This window comes from Stigmatopora nigra, chromosome 10 (assembly GCF_051989575.1).
Source record: "Stigmatopora nigra isolate UIUO_SnigA chromosome 10, RoL_Snig_1.1, whole genome shotgun sequence".
In the NCBI taxonomy this organism is placed as follows: Eukaryota; Metazoa; Chordata; class Actinopteri; order Syngnathiformes; family Syngnathidae; genus Stigmatopora; species Stigmatopora nigra.
Genome location: NC_135517.1, coordinates 10,745,593 through 10,759,757, shown reverse-complemented (window position 1 = coordinate 10,759,757; position 14,165 = coordinate 10,745,593). Strand labels below are relative to the sequence as shown.

General features: G+C 42.1%; 1 protein-coding gene across 5 annotated transcripts in view; it reads right to left on the bottom strand.

The window, feature by feature from the left end:
• slc12a5a (solute carrier family 12 member 5a) overlaps positions 1-14,165 on the bottom strand; it is an 80,187-nt gene that overhangs the window by 6,469 nt on the left and 59,553 nt on the right. For 2 of the 5 annotated variants that reach the window (XM_077726453.1, XM_077726457.1), the window contains exons 4-25: positions 12,854-13,000; positions 10,495-10,549; positions 9,586-9,716; positions 7,637-7,884; positions 7,352-7,563; positions 7,113-7,280; positions 6,937-7,035; positions 6,578-6,635; positions 6,339-6,513; positions 6,150-6,268; positions 5,985-6,083; positions 5,794-5,913; positions 4,906-5,010; positions 4,592-4,760; positions 3,939-4,134; positions 2,966-3,135; positions 2,765-2,896; positions 1,877-1,984; positions 1,498-1,623; positions 881-1,122; positions 351-365; positions 61-194 (exon numbers count right to left, since the gene is read on the bottom strand). In XM_077726453.1, the coding sequence (XP_077582579.1) occupies positions 61-194; positions 351-365; positions 881-1,122; positions 1,498-1,623; positions 1,877-1,984; positions 2,765-2,896; positions 2,966-3,135; positions 3,939-4,134; positions 4,592-4,760; positions 4,906-5,010; positions 5,794-5,913; positions 5,985-6,083; positions 6,150-6,268; positions 6,339-6,513; positions 6,578-6,635; positions 6,937-7,035; positions 7,113-7,280; positions 7,352-7,563; positions 7,637-7,884; positions 9,586-9,716; positions 10,495-10,549; positions 12,854-13,000 (3,028 nt within the window). The remainder of the gene's footprint in view (positions 1-60; positions 195-350; positions 366-880; positions 1,123-1,497; positions 1,624-1,876; positions 1,985-2,764; positions 2,897-2,965; positions 3,136-3,938; positions 4,135-4,591; positions 4,761-4,905; positions 5,011-5,793; positions 5,914-5,984; positions 6,084-6,149; positions 6,269-6,338; positions 6,514-6,577; positions 6,636-6,936; positions 7,036-7,112; positions 7,281-7,351; positions 7,564-7,636; positions 7,885-9,585; positions 9,717-10,494; positions 10,550-12,853; positions 13,001-14,165) is intronic. The other 3 variants (XM_077726455.1, XM_077726454.1, XM_077726456.1) reach the window with 3 other exon arrangements.

Here is a 14,165-nt window from a genome sequence, read left to right as displayed (position 1 = left end):
TAGCTGCCACCGAAACACGAATATTTACCTCCATCCTCCAAGTTCTGATGGAAAGGATACAGTTTTCGTCACCTGTCCGGTTCTTGGGTGGGCCGGGCATGTTGAGCAGAACAAGCTTAGCCTCCGAGGACTTCTTGATGATGGCCTCGTTGAGTCGCAGCGCCGTGTGCATGCGTCGCACGTTAGACTGGTTCCTGTGCGGATGCAGACAAAATACAAAAATCGTTCACACATGTAAGCAAGGTAAATCTGTGTCCGTGGGTGACAGATGCTCACTCGTACACCTTTTCATTTGGCCTCAACCGCTCATGTCATGTCAGAATGAGTTTGAGAGGATCTGGGGTACTTACAGATTCTCCCATTCACTGCACAGCGGGAGCAAGAAGGGAAAGATGTACATATCAGAACCCAGACGAAGTAAATAAACGTAGTACTTAAACTGTATGTGCTTAGTACAAGTTCAGGTACTTGTGTGAAAAGTGGTAAGAAAAACTCAATATGATCTATTATTTTCTTCCAAAAGTTAAATCTCGCAATGTAAAAATAATTACAACAAGTTTACAAGTATTACTCACGTTTTCAAGTGAGCGCGCTACTTACTTTTCAAAATAATTGAACGTTTCGACAATGTAGAAAGTGCAAAACTTATTTAGAACATGTTGTGTTTTGAAGTTAATCTTCATGGTAAGTGAAAGTGGAAACTCGAAAACTTTCTAAATGTTTTTTTTTTTCATTTAAATTGCTTGATTTTTTAGTAGTTTTGATGCAAACTGCGTATTTAGTAGTATGGAAAAGACTGGCAGAAGATTTGTCGTGTTTGAAGTCTCTGGAAAATCAAGTAGTAAATAAAACATTGTGGAAACGCTGAAGGTTGACTCACGGCTTCATGTTGAAGATGTCTTTGATGCCGCAAGGTGTTGCGGCGCCGGCCGGCTTGCTAGCTTCCCCGTCGCACTTCTCAGTCCAGGTCATCTGGACCTGTTCCCCGGGGCTCTGAGCCGCCTCGGCCGGAGCCGGCGCGGCTGCGGCGGCGACGTCGGCGGCGGGCCCCGTCGGGGTGGTGTTGTCGTGGATGAGCTGCACCTGCGCGGGGGCGGGCACAGGGGGAGAGGTCGACTTTGACTATGAGGAGGAAGAAGGGGTGGCGAAGAAGGACGGACGGATGGGGGCGAGGCCGGAAGTGGAAATACACGTAAATCCACGAGTGTTGGAATGCGGGTCAAAGTCACAGAATGTTTGAGAGGGACAAGAGAAAGGAAAACTGTTTCAATCAAGAACACCTATTTTCCAAAGTAAAACATTTTTGGTCAAACAGAACAGATAATACAGTAGGAGTTTTCTTTTTTTTTAGGTATGGAGATCCAAAAAAAAAAAAGGAATGAACAGTTCAGTTTTTACTATTACTTACTTTTTGCTCATGGCGAATAAAATGTTGTGTTTGTGTCACACCTGTCTTAAGTGTTTTAAAGGCAAACACTCCATTAACGGTTTGGTTACCTCCTCTTCTGGTTTCTCCTCCTTGCTAGCGGATGGCGTTTCTTCACCCACACTCAGCTGGGTGGTCACAGTCCCTGGGTTCTTGCGCCGGATGGAGCCACGGGACGAGTCAGTGATGCTCTGGATCTGAGAAGATTGGGAAAAAAAGCTTGTAAGCCAGGGTCATCATAGCACAACTTTTTCTGCTGTCCTTCCGCTGAGGTGAGACACAGCGCCGTCAAGTGGCACAACAAAGAAATAGAAGGGGAACACATCGGAGCCTATTTTAACCAAAGCCCAGGAGCGTTTTACGTGACACGTCAAAGCCAAGCTGTCGAGTCGTATTTGCCGACGTGTTTTTGACTGTGGCGTTCTCAAAGAGTGATTGGGACTTTCTTACCTCCCTCTCACGCTCGTTCTTGGTCAGGTTGATCTGCTTTAACATCTGTGAGCGTTGTTCCATCACCAGGGTCTTTTCATAAGTGTACGCCGAGATGTCGCTTTCGTGCTGGAAAAAGGCTAGAATTAATTCATGCAGAGGTGTCCAGACTACAATAAATCTGAAGGTCTCATTGCAGAAGGCCCACACAAGAAGCTTGACTTCATTGTTGTACTTCTCAGCTTGAATGTTACATTAAACAGTGCATAGACTTTTAAAGGGTCATAATCTGGCAAAATGTTGGAATCAGTGCTTGAAACTATAGAATGACAGTATCTTATTTTACACAAATGTATATAAATATAAATATACATATACATATACATATACACATACATATACACATACACATATATACACATACACATATATACACATACACACATATATATGTATATATATACATATATATATATATATATATATATATATATATATATATATATATATATATATATATATATATATATATATATATATATATATATATATATATATATATATATATATATATATATATATATATATATATTTATATATATATATATATATATATATATATATATATATATATATATATATTTATATATATATATATATATATATATATATATATATATATATATATATATATATATATATATATATATATATATATATATATATATATATATATATATATATATATATATATATATATATATATATATATATATATATATATATATATATATATATATATATATATATATATATATATATATATATATATATATATATATATATATATATATATATATATATATTAAAATATACTGTGTGATTTTTTTCCCTTAAATGTTGACTCACCATTTCTACCACTTCCACCATAGCATCGATACGGAGATGGTAGAGAAATGTTGTCAAGTCCTTCTTCATTTGAATGCTGTTGTCGTCCAACTGGGCCACGGTAAAGATGCGCATCTTGCACTTTCTCCAAACCTGAGGAAGAAGCAAACATTTTAACACCGTGACATGTTTTTTTCCAGGATAAAAAGGCGTGGGCGGCACCTTATGCTGGCGCAGGAGGAAGGGGAGGAGCATCAGCATGCCACCGTCATGGACAATCCACCACACGTCGATGTGGCCCTCGGTGAAACGCTCGCCGTTGGACGGGAAGGCGGCAATGTTTTTGGGCACCAGTAAAGCCAGATGAGCCGCAGTGGTTTCCCGCACAAGCTCTGCAAGAATGACAAGAGGGACAAATGGTCAAATCCAGGTTGAAGTCATTGTGTCTGTAATAGTGTAATGGTATGGTAGAATCATTTGCAAGGCTGATACCTTTTTTGGCAAAAAAAAAGCCTTACCGTACAACATGTCTTTTAAAAAATGTCTATTTTTTTCATTTGATGTCTTTTAAGAAAGTATGTTTATGGAATAAAAGCCTTACTAAAGAGAGTCATTTTTTGGCAAAAAAAAGCCTTACTGTACAGCATGTCTTTAAAAAAAATGTCTATTTTTTCATTTGATGTCTTTTAAGAAAGTATGTTTATGGAATAAAAGCCTTACTAAAGATGGTCATTTTTTTGGCAAAAAAAGCCTTATTGTACAGCATGTCTTTAAAAAAAATGTCTATTTTTTTCATTTGATGTCTTTTAAGAAAGTATGTTTATGGAATAAAAGCCTTACTAAAGACGGTCATTTTTTGGCAAAAAAAAAGCCTTACTGTACAGCATGTCTTTAAAAAAAATGTCTATTTTTTTCATTTGATGTCTTTTAAGAAAGTATGTTTATGGAATAAAAGCCTTACTAAAGATGGTCATTTTTTTGGCAAAAAAAGCCTTACTGTACAGCATGTCTTTAAAAATATGTCAATTTTTTTCATTTGATGTCTTTTAAGAAAGTATGTTTATGGAATAAAAGCCTTACTAAAGATGGTCATTTTTTGGGGAAAAAAACATGTTTTAAAATGTTATTCTAGCAGTCCTGCATAAAGAAGCTAAATGTGTTCTGGCACACGCTTGACTGACTAAGTTTAACGTACCGACAAAGTTCCTCCAGGTCTGATGCTCGTCACCCTGCTTCCAGTTGCGCGGCCACGACACCAGCATGGCGTTGTGCTTGAGGCCACCCAGCCCGCTGGCCTGGAGCAGGTGGGAGGTGGCGTCGCGCAGGTTGGACGACACCGTCACCACACAGAAGCCTTTCACCTTCTCCGTCTCCATCAGTTTATGCAGCGCCTACAAACACGCAGATTTGCACACTCATTCCGCCTCAGTCTCAATAACCCGTGCTCCACAAGACACACCACTTCTGCCATTTTGGTTTATCTCAAAAATAGCTTTCCATTTTCTCTGCCTTAGTCACCCTCTTGTTTTCATCTAAGGAACTGTTACAGTGGCCGAAAAGTGTCGAGTGAAGGGCATAGTTGCAATACTTCATATAATAAAGAAAAAGAACCAATGCAAATAGCCACAACATGAGGCCTGATTCCCTACAACCGTCCACATCTTAAAGGCAAATAGCCAAATGTGAATCTCAATTGTCAAAACTCGACTAGAACACAATGTCCAATTACCAACAACACAAATGCACAAACCAGTTGGGACTCTTCATATTTGTATTGTGGCAATTGGGGTTTGTATTGTGGCTATTTGCATTCGGTCAACCAATTTGCTTCAGTGCAGTCCATCCTACCTGTTCCGCCCGTTGGGTGTGTTCATAGTTGTCCAGGTAAGTGCCCACCAGCGCCGTGCCAACAATGGTCAACCCCTTGCCCGCTTTTAGCTGATTTGTGAGCGAAAGCAGCCTGGGTTGCTCCACGTTCTGCTCGGCATCCGTACTCACCAGCACCAGCAATTGTGGCCTGGGGGGTACAAACAAATTCAGGGTGGTGGGAAATAAAACACAACCAGGGCACGAATAGGAAAGCAGCTGAAGATGTGAGTCAAAAATTCCAATTAGTAAGTGACAAGTACCACATGACTATGAAAGAGTGTATGTGTGCTTACCTCCAGTTTTTGGTGTGGGGAGGGCCTTCCTCCAGACGCATGAGTGCGTAACGTGCAGCGCTGAGGGACAGACCTCGAATTCCGTCACCCCACTCCTTCTCCGCACTGCGAAATGCACGCAAAGCCTTGAAGGCGGCCACTCATCAATCAAGTGGTCGTTTTTTGGCCAGCTCAATTGAAATGCAGTGCTACACAGCAGAGAGGATTTAGTCGAGTACAGGCCACAAAAGCATAAGTACAAATGGGATCTCAAGGGAAAATAAAACTTGATGTTATACTTTGTTCTGTAATAACAGAGCAAATCTCACAGTAGAGCAAAACAAATGTATTTGTAAATGTGGATGAAATTTGACTGTCTCTTTCACTGTATTCAATAATGTCTTAAACTGTTTGCATTTAAGCATGTCATTTTAGTTTGTTTTTATTTTATTTTTTCATCTTACTGTACTGGTTTTGTTATTTTTTTTGTGATTTAGTTACTTTACTCATGTATTTCGTTTTATGTATTCAATTTATTCAAGTTGTTTTCACACATTTGCTTGAATATGATTGAATTGATTCATACTATTGTTCTATTAGTTTTAGTATTAAAACGTCTGACATAGTGAAAGAGTGGTTAGCATGTCTGCCTCACACTTCTGAGATTGGGGGTTACACCTCAGGTGGGTTCCAGACTATTTCGAGGATAGTCAACAGCACCCCCATGTCCCTTGTTAAAAAAAGCGGCTTGAGTAATGTAGTAGCATTTTTTTAACAATATGATATATAAAAAATGTCAATGTTGATCATGATTTTGATCAATTTTACTGGATCGCTGTTTGATCACTCACCCTCATTCTTATCATAAACCCTTTAAAATAATTATCACCACTTTTGCTTTCTACTCACCCTGCAAACTCGATATACTTGTAAATGGAGCTGGCGATAACCATAGCGACGATGGCGTAGTACCAGGAGCACAGGAACATGAGCGTGAGGCACAAGCTCATACCCAAGAAGGACAGAGTCCTGCAGAGGACAAAAGACCAAACTGCTCAGAGGGCGCAGGGCCGTCATCAAACGGCATCTCCGATGCGCACCAGTGGTAGAATTTAAAGCGGGGCCTCCAGTTGGGGGTGCGCAGCAGAGTCTGTAAAGCGCACGCCAGGTTCACGAACATGTAGCACATCAGGAAAAACCTGGAACAATAATTTCCCCATGAAAACGTCACCTTGAGATTCCCTGGAAAGTTCTTACAGACTCACATGGACAAGATGGGAGCCACCGCATCCAGGGACGCGATGAGGATTCCGGTTTCGCAGATGAGCGCCGTGAGGAGCAAAGACCAGGTGGGCTCTCCATTGGCTTTCCCGTGTCCAAAGATCTACCAGCCAGCAAATTAGGCCCATTTGTCTTACTCATCTGAAGTAGTGGTCTCATGGTTCCATACTGACCCGTAACGCGGGGACAATTCCGTCCTTGGCTATGGCCTGTAGGAGACGCGGCGCCCCCGTCAGGCTCTGCAGACCGGCCCCACAAGTGGAAAAGAAGGAGCCGATGACAATCACCCACGGCGACGGCCAGGCCAAGGTGCCGATAACCAGGTTGCCGTGCACCGCTTCCCCGAATCTAAAGTGGGACAGTTTGCGTCAGGTTGTGGAATTGAGCAAAAGTTAGATTCAGGGTCACTTACTTGTCTCGGAGGACCACACCGTCAATGCAGGCGCCAAACAGAATGACGCTGGACATGTCTGTGCAAGTTCTAATAAGGAACACATTTGATAGTTTTATGCAGGTCAAGATTCGGATTGCCACGTGACTTCTTGCTCCTGACTGTGGGAACCTGGACTACAGTGAAACATGATTAAAACTGGGAATAGTATACTTGTACAATCCTATATATTCAATTGTGTAAAGTACACCCCCCGGCCGAGTTGATCATGGGTCTTTAAGAGCAATAGGGGCTTTAAGATTGATCCCTGTGGAACACCTTTAACATGAACAAGTGAAATAATGGCTGCTATTCTACAGAAGACAATGCTAAGAGGATACAGACTAAGGAGGTAGTGGTGATAGCAGCAATGGTTCCAACAGGGATGGATTTCTGGGCGTCACGCAGGTCACCGGAGCGGTTCGACCCGGCCATTATTCCTGGACGAAACGAACATATAAAGGCTTGGCTTTAGCATCGGCGCATCAACGGGGACGACCCAGAAGATGAGGCTCACCTGTCACCGAGGGGAAGTAGATGCCAACGAGCAGTGTGAAGAAGCTAGTGATGTCGGCCAGCACGTAGCGGTTAGCGTTGGTCAGTGGATCGTCCTGCTCCTCCACGGACTCCATGTTGATGCGGTCGATCAGGTCGCCCTTCTCATAGTAAGTTCCGAACACGTTTTCTGCGCGGGGACGAGAGTTGCTACTTTCTTAGCAACCGAACAAGATGGTAACCGGAATTTGTTGCGCGGACCTGTCCAGATGCCGCTGGTGACTCCGGGTATTCCCTGGATCTGCGTCACGTTGTTAGCCTCAAAGTACTTGTCACAGGTGGCGTTGAGCAGCGACGAGTCGCAGAACATGCGCCACAGCTGTGTGGTCACCGTCCCGTTGGCCGTCTCCACCGTCTTGGCGCAAACGTCGAAGGTCTTCCAGACCAGAGTGCGGTTGCCCAATATACAGACGCTGATTAAAAGAAGAAGAGAAGATTGACAACTGATCTCGAAAGAATTGGCACTGGCAACATTTCAGGACTCACGGAAAGTCGGGCGGTTCCACGCCCGTCTTGATGACGCCGGCGTAGACGGCCAGGATGGAGAGAATGACGCAGGCCAGGAAGACCAAGGCCAGTTTGTTGACATACTTGACGCCGACGAACACCACGGTGGCCATGGAGGTGAGCAAGATGGTGCCGTAAACGCGCATGTTGTTGAGTAGGGCCGCCTCCGCCTCGGCACCCTCGAGGCCCTCCAGGGGGAAGATGGCCGCCTTGGGGAAGATGTAGATCTGGCCGGACCGACAAAGACATCACATTATTTTTCATCTTTGCAAAATGTAATATATTGTTGGATGTGTTGAAACAAAGAAGACATCAAATGCAAAAGTAATGTGAGATTTACAGAATGATGAAAGCATGCATTCACTTTCCGAACCAAACATCCTCACAGGGGTTACAGGGGGTGCTAGAGCCAACTATGGGCACCAGGTACGAAACACCCTTTACCCAACAGTAATGTTTTTACAATTTTCAATACTATAAATGGTTTAAAATTGCAAATTTTGGTATTTTTCATCGTTAGATTGTATTTTTACATGTAATTATTTTCATCTTTAAAATCTTTATTTTTACTTTGTGGTTTCAGTAGAGACTAGCACTAAGATTAAAAAAAATATTACTATCTCTATTATAAAGAATAGTTGCACAGGTTAACTGACAAAGAAAAATAGAATGCAATTGAGTTTCGGAGTACGGTTGCAGTTATGAAATATGATCTAAATCAGAGGTATTATGGTGTGAAAACACAACCTTGGCCTCAACGTCATTTAATTAGCTCGCTTCAACTTGTCAAAAGAAAACAATTATCATTGTTTGGCCTTATTATTAAGGCTACAAAGCCATGCCCAAAGGTTTGGGCGTTTTAAAACATTAATATAGTGCTAAACCTGTTAACCCCTTGTGGGGAGAGAGACTATTTGTATATTTTTTGTAGTGAGTCAATTGTAATTGTTTTTTTTTTAATAATCATTGTATGTACATACACATTCTGTCTGGCACCACCAATTGGGTTACAGAGAGTCCTGTAAACGAAACGACCTGAAATTGAATTGAGCTGTTTTATTAAGCTTCGCCCCCATTTTGGATGAGCACACGTGCAATGGTACATTTTCCACGGCTGGCAAACGCGTCTTCTGCATCAACGCAGCCGTTTCCCAAAATAGCCGCATCGGCTTTGCACGAGGATCAAACGTATTCAAATGAGGCTTTTTCCCTTCTTCTTCTTCTTCTTCTGTGAGATGCGCTCCTCAGGATTGTTATTGCACAATGAAAACTATAAGCCAGCATTGACCCAGAAGACAGAATTAACCTCCAGGCGTGATCAAACTCTGCATTGAAAACCAAGAACACACATACACACACACACACACACACTAAAGTGTGGTATGTTCTTAGCGGGGGACCGAGATGTTTGAAAGTATGCTGGCGATGTCTTGATGTCCCCTTCCTCCGCCTCCTCGCGCCATATTTGCATAATTAGCTGCACCAAGACGGAGATGAAAGATTTCGTCGTCACGTTTCATCAGCTGATCAACATTCGGCGCGGAGACGACGACGCGGTCGGAGAAGTCGGCGCTTCAGATTTGGAAGCAAAGTTTGCATCGGCCAATCAGATGAATCAGAATAAAAAATAAAAGGTTTAAATATATATGTGTATATATGTGTATATATTTGTGTATATATGTGTATATATTTGTGTATATATGTGTATATATTTGTGTATATATGTGTATATATTTATGTGTATATATGTGTATATATTTATGTGTATATAAATGTGTATATGTGTGTATATATATGTGTATATATGTGTGTATATATGTGTATATATGTGTGTATATATGTGTATATATTATACATATTTGCGCAAAATAGGATTTGTCGATTTATTAAAGTTGAAATAAAAGGAGAAAGGTGTCGACATCACTCACCAGGAGAAGCTCGATGGCCCCCAGGATGTACATGGCGCCGGCGTAGGTGGTCCCCAGGTAGAAGCAAATCCCCACCGCGCCCCCAAACTCAGGCCCCAGTGAACGGGAGATCATGTAGTAAGACCCTCCGGCTATGAAGAGAGAACAGAATGTCGGCACAAGAGAAGAAAATTCCGCAAAAAAATATCTTCCACTTTATGTATTTCACTGTCCCGGTCCAATTTTTCCGTCCGAGCGGCCAAAAAAAGTCATCAATTGGTAATGAGGAGGCCACACAGAGAGCCTTGGCAGACAGCCACACTTTAATGTAAACTTGCAAGATCAAGATTCACCATAAATCCTCTTTTAACACACATTAACATAGAAAATGCCACAGACTATCGTTAGAAATGTCAGCCAATCGGCCAGCGGTTTCCTTTCTTGCTTGGTTATATACTGTCAAAATCTACATTGTGTTAAAATGAAATGAATTGGGATAACTTCAAATCATTCTTCCATTTTAAAAGTACTTATTTTTTCTTTCAGTCTTGTCTGAGGAGCATTTCTTCATTTTTTTTAGGGCACAAAACAAACAAACAAAATTAAGTTGTCTTAATACATGCAAGTACGAGCGTCAGTAATTGAATAATTCTTTGTCCCTGGGGGAAAAGCATTTGCGGCGCAAATTGCTGGTGTCACGCGGAGCAGTCATTCTTTCACTTAGGCCTCGTCGCTTATCTACCCGAATTTTTGTGTTACCGTGGCATTTGCGTTTTCTAATTCCATGCAAACAAAGGGAATATAAATCAAGAACAAGTTTTGTCACGCCAAGAGTCGCCATAATTGAGCGACCCAGCCGAATAGCGGCTAAGTCGCATTTCCGATGCTTTTGTTTGGTATAAATAACATTTTCCGTGTCTGCTCACCCACCTGGCACCACTCCGTTGGTAGCGATGGCACTCATGGAGATGGCAGTCAGCATGGTCTGCGTATGGGAGAGAGAAAAAAACTTGAATTTCAAACATTTTCATCAGAAAAATAAAAATAAATCATAAACAAAATTAAAATCATACATTTTCTATGTGTGGCTCCAGTTTTCTAACTAGGTCTACAATGTCTTGTGTGTCTTGTGTCTGTCTTGCTAATGCAAACGGGAAATTTCCCGAATACGGGATGAAATAAAGTTCCAATCCAATAAAATACCACTGAAGAACGACCAACGGCTTTCAAATTTTCCATCCTAATGTACTTTTACGGCATGAGGTTCTTCCTCAGGTCAGTCCGGTCACCGACCCTGCCGGACTCAGCACCCGCCGAGACCGACCTCTGATTGATGAGATCAAATAACACCTCTGACGGCCAGAGGACGGTTTGGATGTAAAAATGTAGAACGCTGCAAAAAGTGGACGTATGGCTTCCGAATGGGATTTGAGCGAATGTCATAATAAAATGACAGAAGCGAAAATGAGACGACGGGATGTCACCTCTCCTAAATTCCCAGACGCAATTTTCCTGATGGGAGCATTCAAATTTTAGGTGTTGCTTTCAACATTGGGACAGCCCAGAAACAGTGTGAAACGGTCACGTTGCCATCGCGTAGGAAACGGACGGCGGCATCAAGATAAAACCCTTAAACAATTAGGACCTTATCTGTCGTGGTGGGAGAAGAGCTCGCAGCCTCATTAGGTGCCGATAAGCGCCAAACAGCCCGGCAAGGACAACGTCACGACTTTCACGCGTGGGCAGGTCATGTTTTATAGTGCCCATTGACGGTCATGGACGTCCAATCAACTTGAGTCCATGCCTCTACCATTGATAGCAGATAACGAGTTACACAAATTATTTCAGGTAATGACAAGTCCTTTATGAATTTTAGTTGAGAAAATGGAGTTTGGTGGCAACTAGTTTAGGTAATCATGTGAATTTTTATAGCTAGAAAGTTGAGTATTTAAAAAAAAAAAGAATTATTTGACAATAAAGCCGCCAGGGATTAAACCCTCAATCTCAAAACTATGAGGCAGACCTATTAAGCACTTTTCCATGTTTGCCTTTTTACGAAATGAAAAAAAATATTCTCAGAACAACTTCTTACCACATGCGAAAATAAGCCATAATTGAACACAAAAATATATGAACATAGGCGGCACAGTGGAGAGCGGCTAGCACAACTGCCTCACAGTCTGAGATATTAAGTCCACTGCCCACTTTTGCACTTCATGTCAAGGGGATTTCACCATAGAAAGAGCAAGCACGCAAATGACATCGACCACTGCGGGTTGGGTGGTGAGCCGTTACATAAGAGAGGATAGAAAGGTGGCGGGCGGGGGTCCCGGGACGCCGTATATCGCCAGAGGCGGTCTCGCGACGGTCTCGGGACCGATCAGAAATGCGCCTCTTTTAGGCGTGTGTGCGAGAGAGCAGGAAAGACAAAGAAATTAGAAGAGTGTTTGTGTATGTCAGAGTTAGCCAGCTCTCAGCTTGTCTTTCCTGTGAGTGCGTGCTCATCACACTTACCAGATCGATAGAAACGGGGGAGGGATGGCGAGCAAATACGGGCGTCACGCAAAATGCGAGGGGAGGGGGCGCAGAAAAGAAGTGGTCGTCTATTGCATTTGAGGGATTGTTACAGTGGTGGAACAGATTTGTACACGGCCCGGATGCGATGATAGTCACGGGCCCCTGTGTGTGTGTGTGTGTGTGTGGGGTGGGGGGGCTCTTTGTGGGGCGTACTACATTTTTGGAGTAAACAATAAGTTGTGGCAATGTAGTATTAGCAAATGGAGTATTGAGGCAGCATATTTAGCTCAGATGGGTTCAATCCCCGCTATCACTAAACTGTCACAGTAATCCCTTGAATTTCGCGGTTAATGAGGTCCAGACATGGCGGCGATAATCGAAAAATCACAAAGTAGGGTCACCCCTGTTAGAACTAGTGGCAGGAGTGGCATAGATTTTCACATTTTTATGACAATTTAAAAGAAAAAAAATGTTTTTTAAAATAATTAATAGCGGAAAAAATAGTAGTGAATTCATGATAAGTGAAGGCGCGATAATTGAGGGATTAGTGGATATGTTTAATTCAACTGAAGTCCATTTTATTTCAAATGTAAAAGAATAACAATTGAAGTACTGTATTTTTTAAAAGATTTTGGCTTAGCCAGTGACCAATACTGAATTGTCACTTGTTTTTAATTATTGTTTCTTGCCAAAATTTAAGAAATCAACTGAAATTGCCTCGTTTGAAAATTAAAATTCTTATTATTTCTTTTAACAAAATGGTACTACTCACAGTGGTGCAGCACATGAAGACGATGACAAAGGTTCCGACGATGCCACCGATGCCGACCAGCCAGGTCATCCTGAGGAATAGAATCACCCCAAAGATGTTCTGGATGCAGGGCAGGTACACGCCCATCAGGGTGCCGAGCTGGGGGGCCTGCCGAGGACAAGAGGGGAGGGGTGCGCTTTAAAATTATTATTTAGGAAGAATAAAAGTAATTCACACATTGATGTTTCCACAATTTAATCCTCCTAAAATCAAAACCTTTTCACATAATCGATGAATTTCATTCAAAACATCCTCAATTTGTTGTAGTAAATAGAGGATTTTCATCACTAATTGCAATGCATTAAATCTCCACAATGTCCCTTGTTTATTCTGCTGTAACCTCCAGACGTGTGTACCAAACCATTTTGATTATGAAACGTATCGATGTTCAGCCCACCTTGAAAAGAAAACATTTTTCAATCTTCTGGTGCCAAATCAATATTCTCCGTCCCCCATTTTGGTTTGATTCCGAGCCACTGGCACTCACGGCAATGCTGTTATTAAGCACTCGCTTATCCCAAAGTACAGCCACCCCTATTATAACATGATATATAATATGGAAAAAATATATTTTTCTTCACTGATGAGTTATGAACTTTTAAAAGATAAACAATTCATTTTACTAATAATTAATGCAGATACAATTGCAAAGTAGGAAATTTGTGATAAGTTAAGGCGCGATAATCGAGGGATTACTGTACTAATAATGGGAATCGGTCCTGAAAAACCCATATCAGACCATTTCTAGCTGCTTCTATTTTAACCACAATTGGTGTTTTCATTTCACACACGCGCGGGCACACAGAATGAGTTTGGCGAGCCAGTGGCGAGCCTGATTTCCCTCGGGAGCTGGCCACCGTGAGCGCAGTGCTGCACAGCCACAGGTAGGCCAGCAGGGCACCGCTGCTGAACAAGTTGCGAGGCAACAGCTGCCCACCGAGAGTAGCGCCGGGGGGTTGGGCTTGCGTCGTCAGCCCCCGGAATAAATGGCTCAGGTGGGCCGGGTGCAGTGCCTTTGATAAATTTACCATGCCACTAAATTGGGTTTCCTCACGCTCTGACTCTCGCTACTGGCCGTTCACCAAGCGTAACTTTGAAGTCAAGCAATTCAGTGACTCGAAAACCCAATGATGAGTCACTTTCGCATGATTTTCGCTTACTTACAAAATGGTGGATATCGAATCCAAATGTAAAAACACGGCTGAATACATTTCACCAGATCTTTGTTATCCGGGCCCAATCAAGCTGATCCGACTGTTTTTGAAAGTATTTT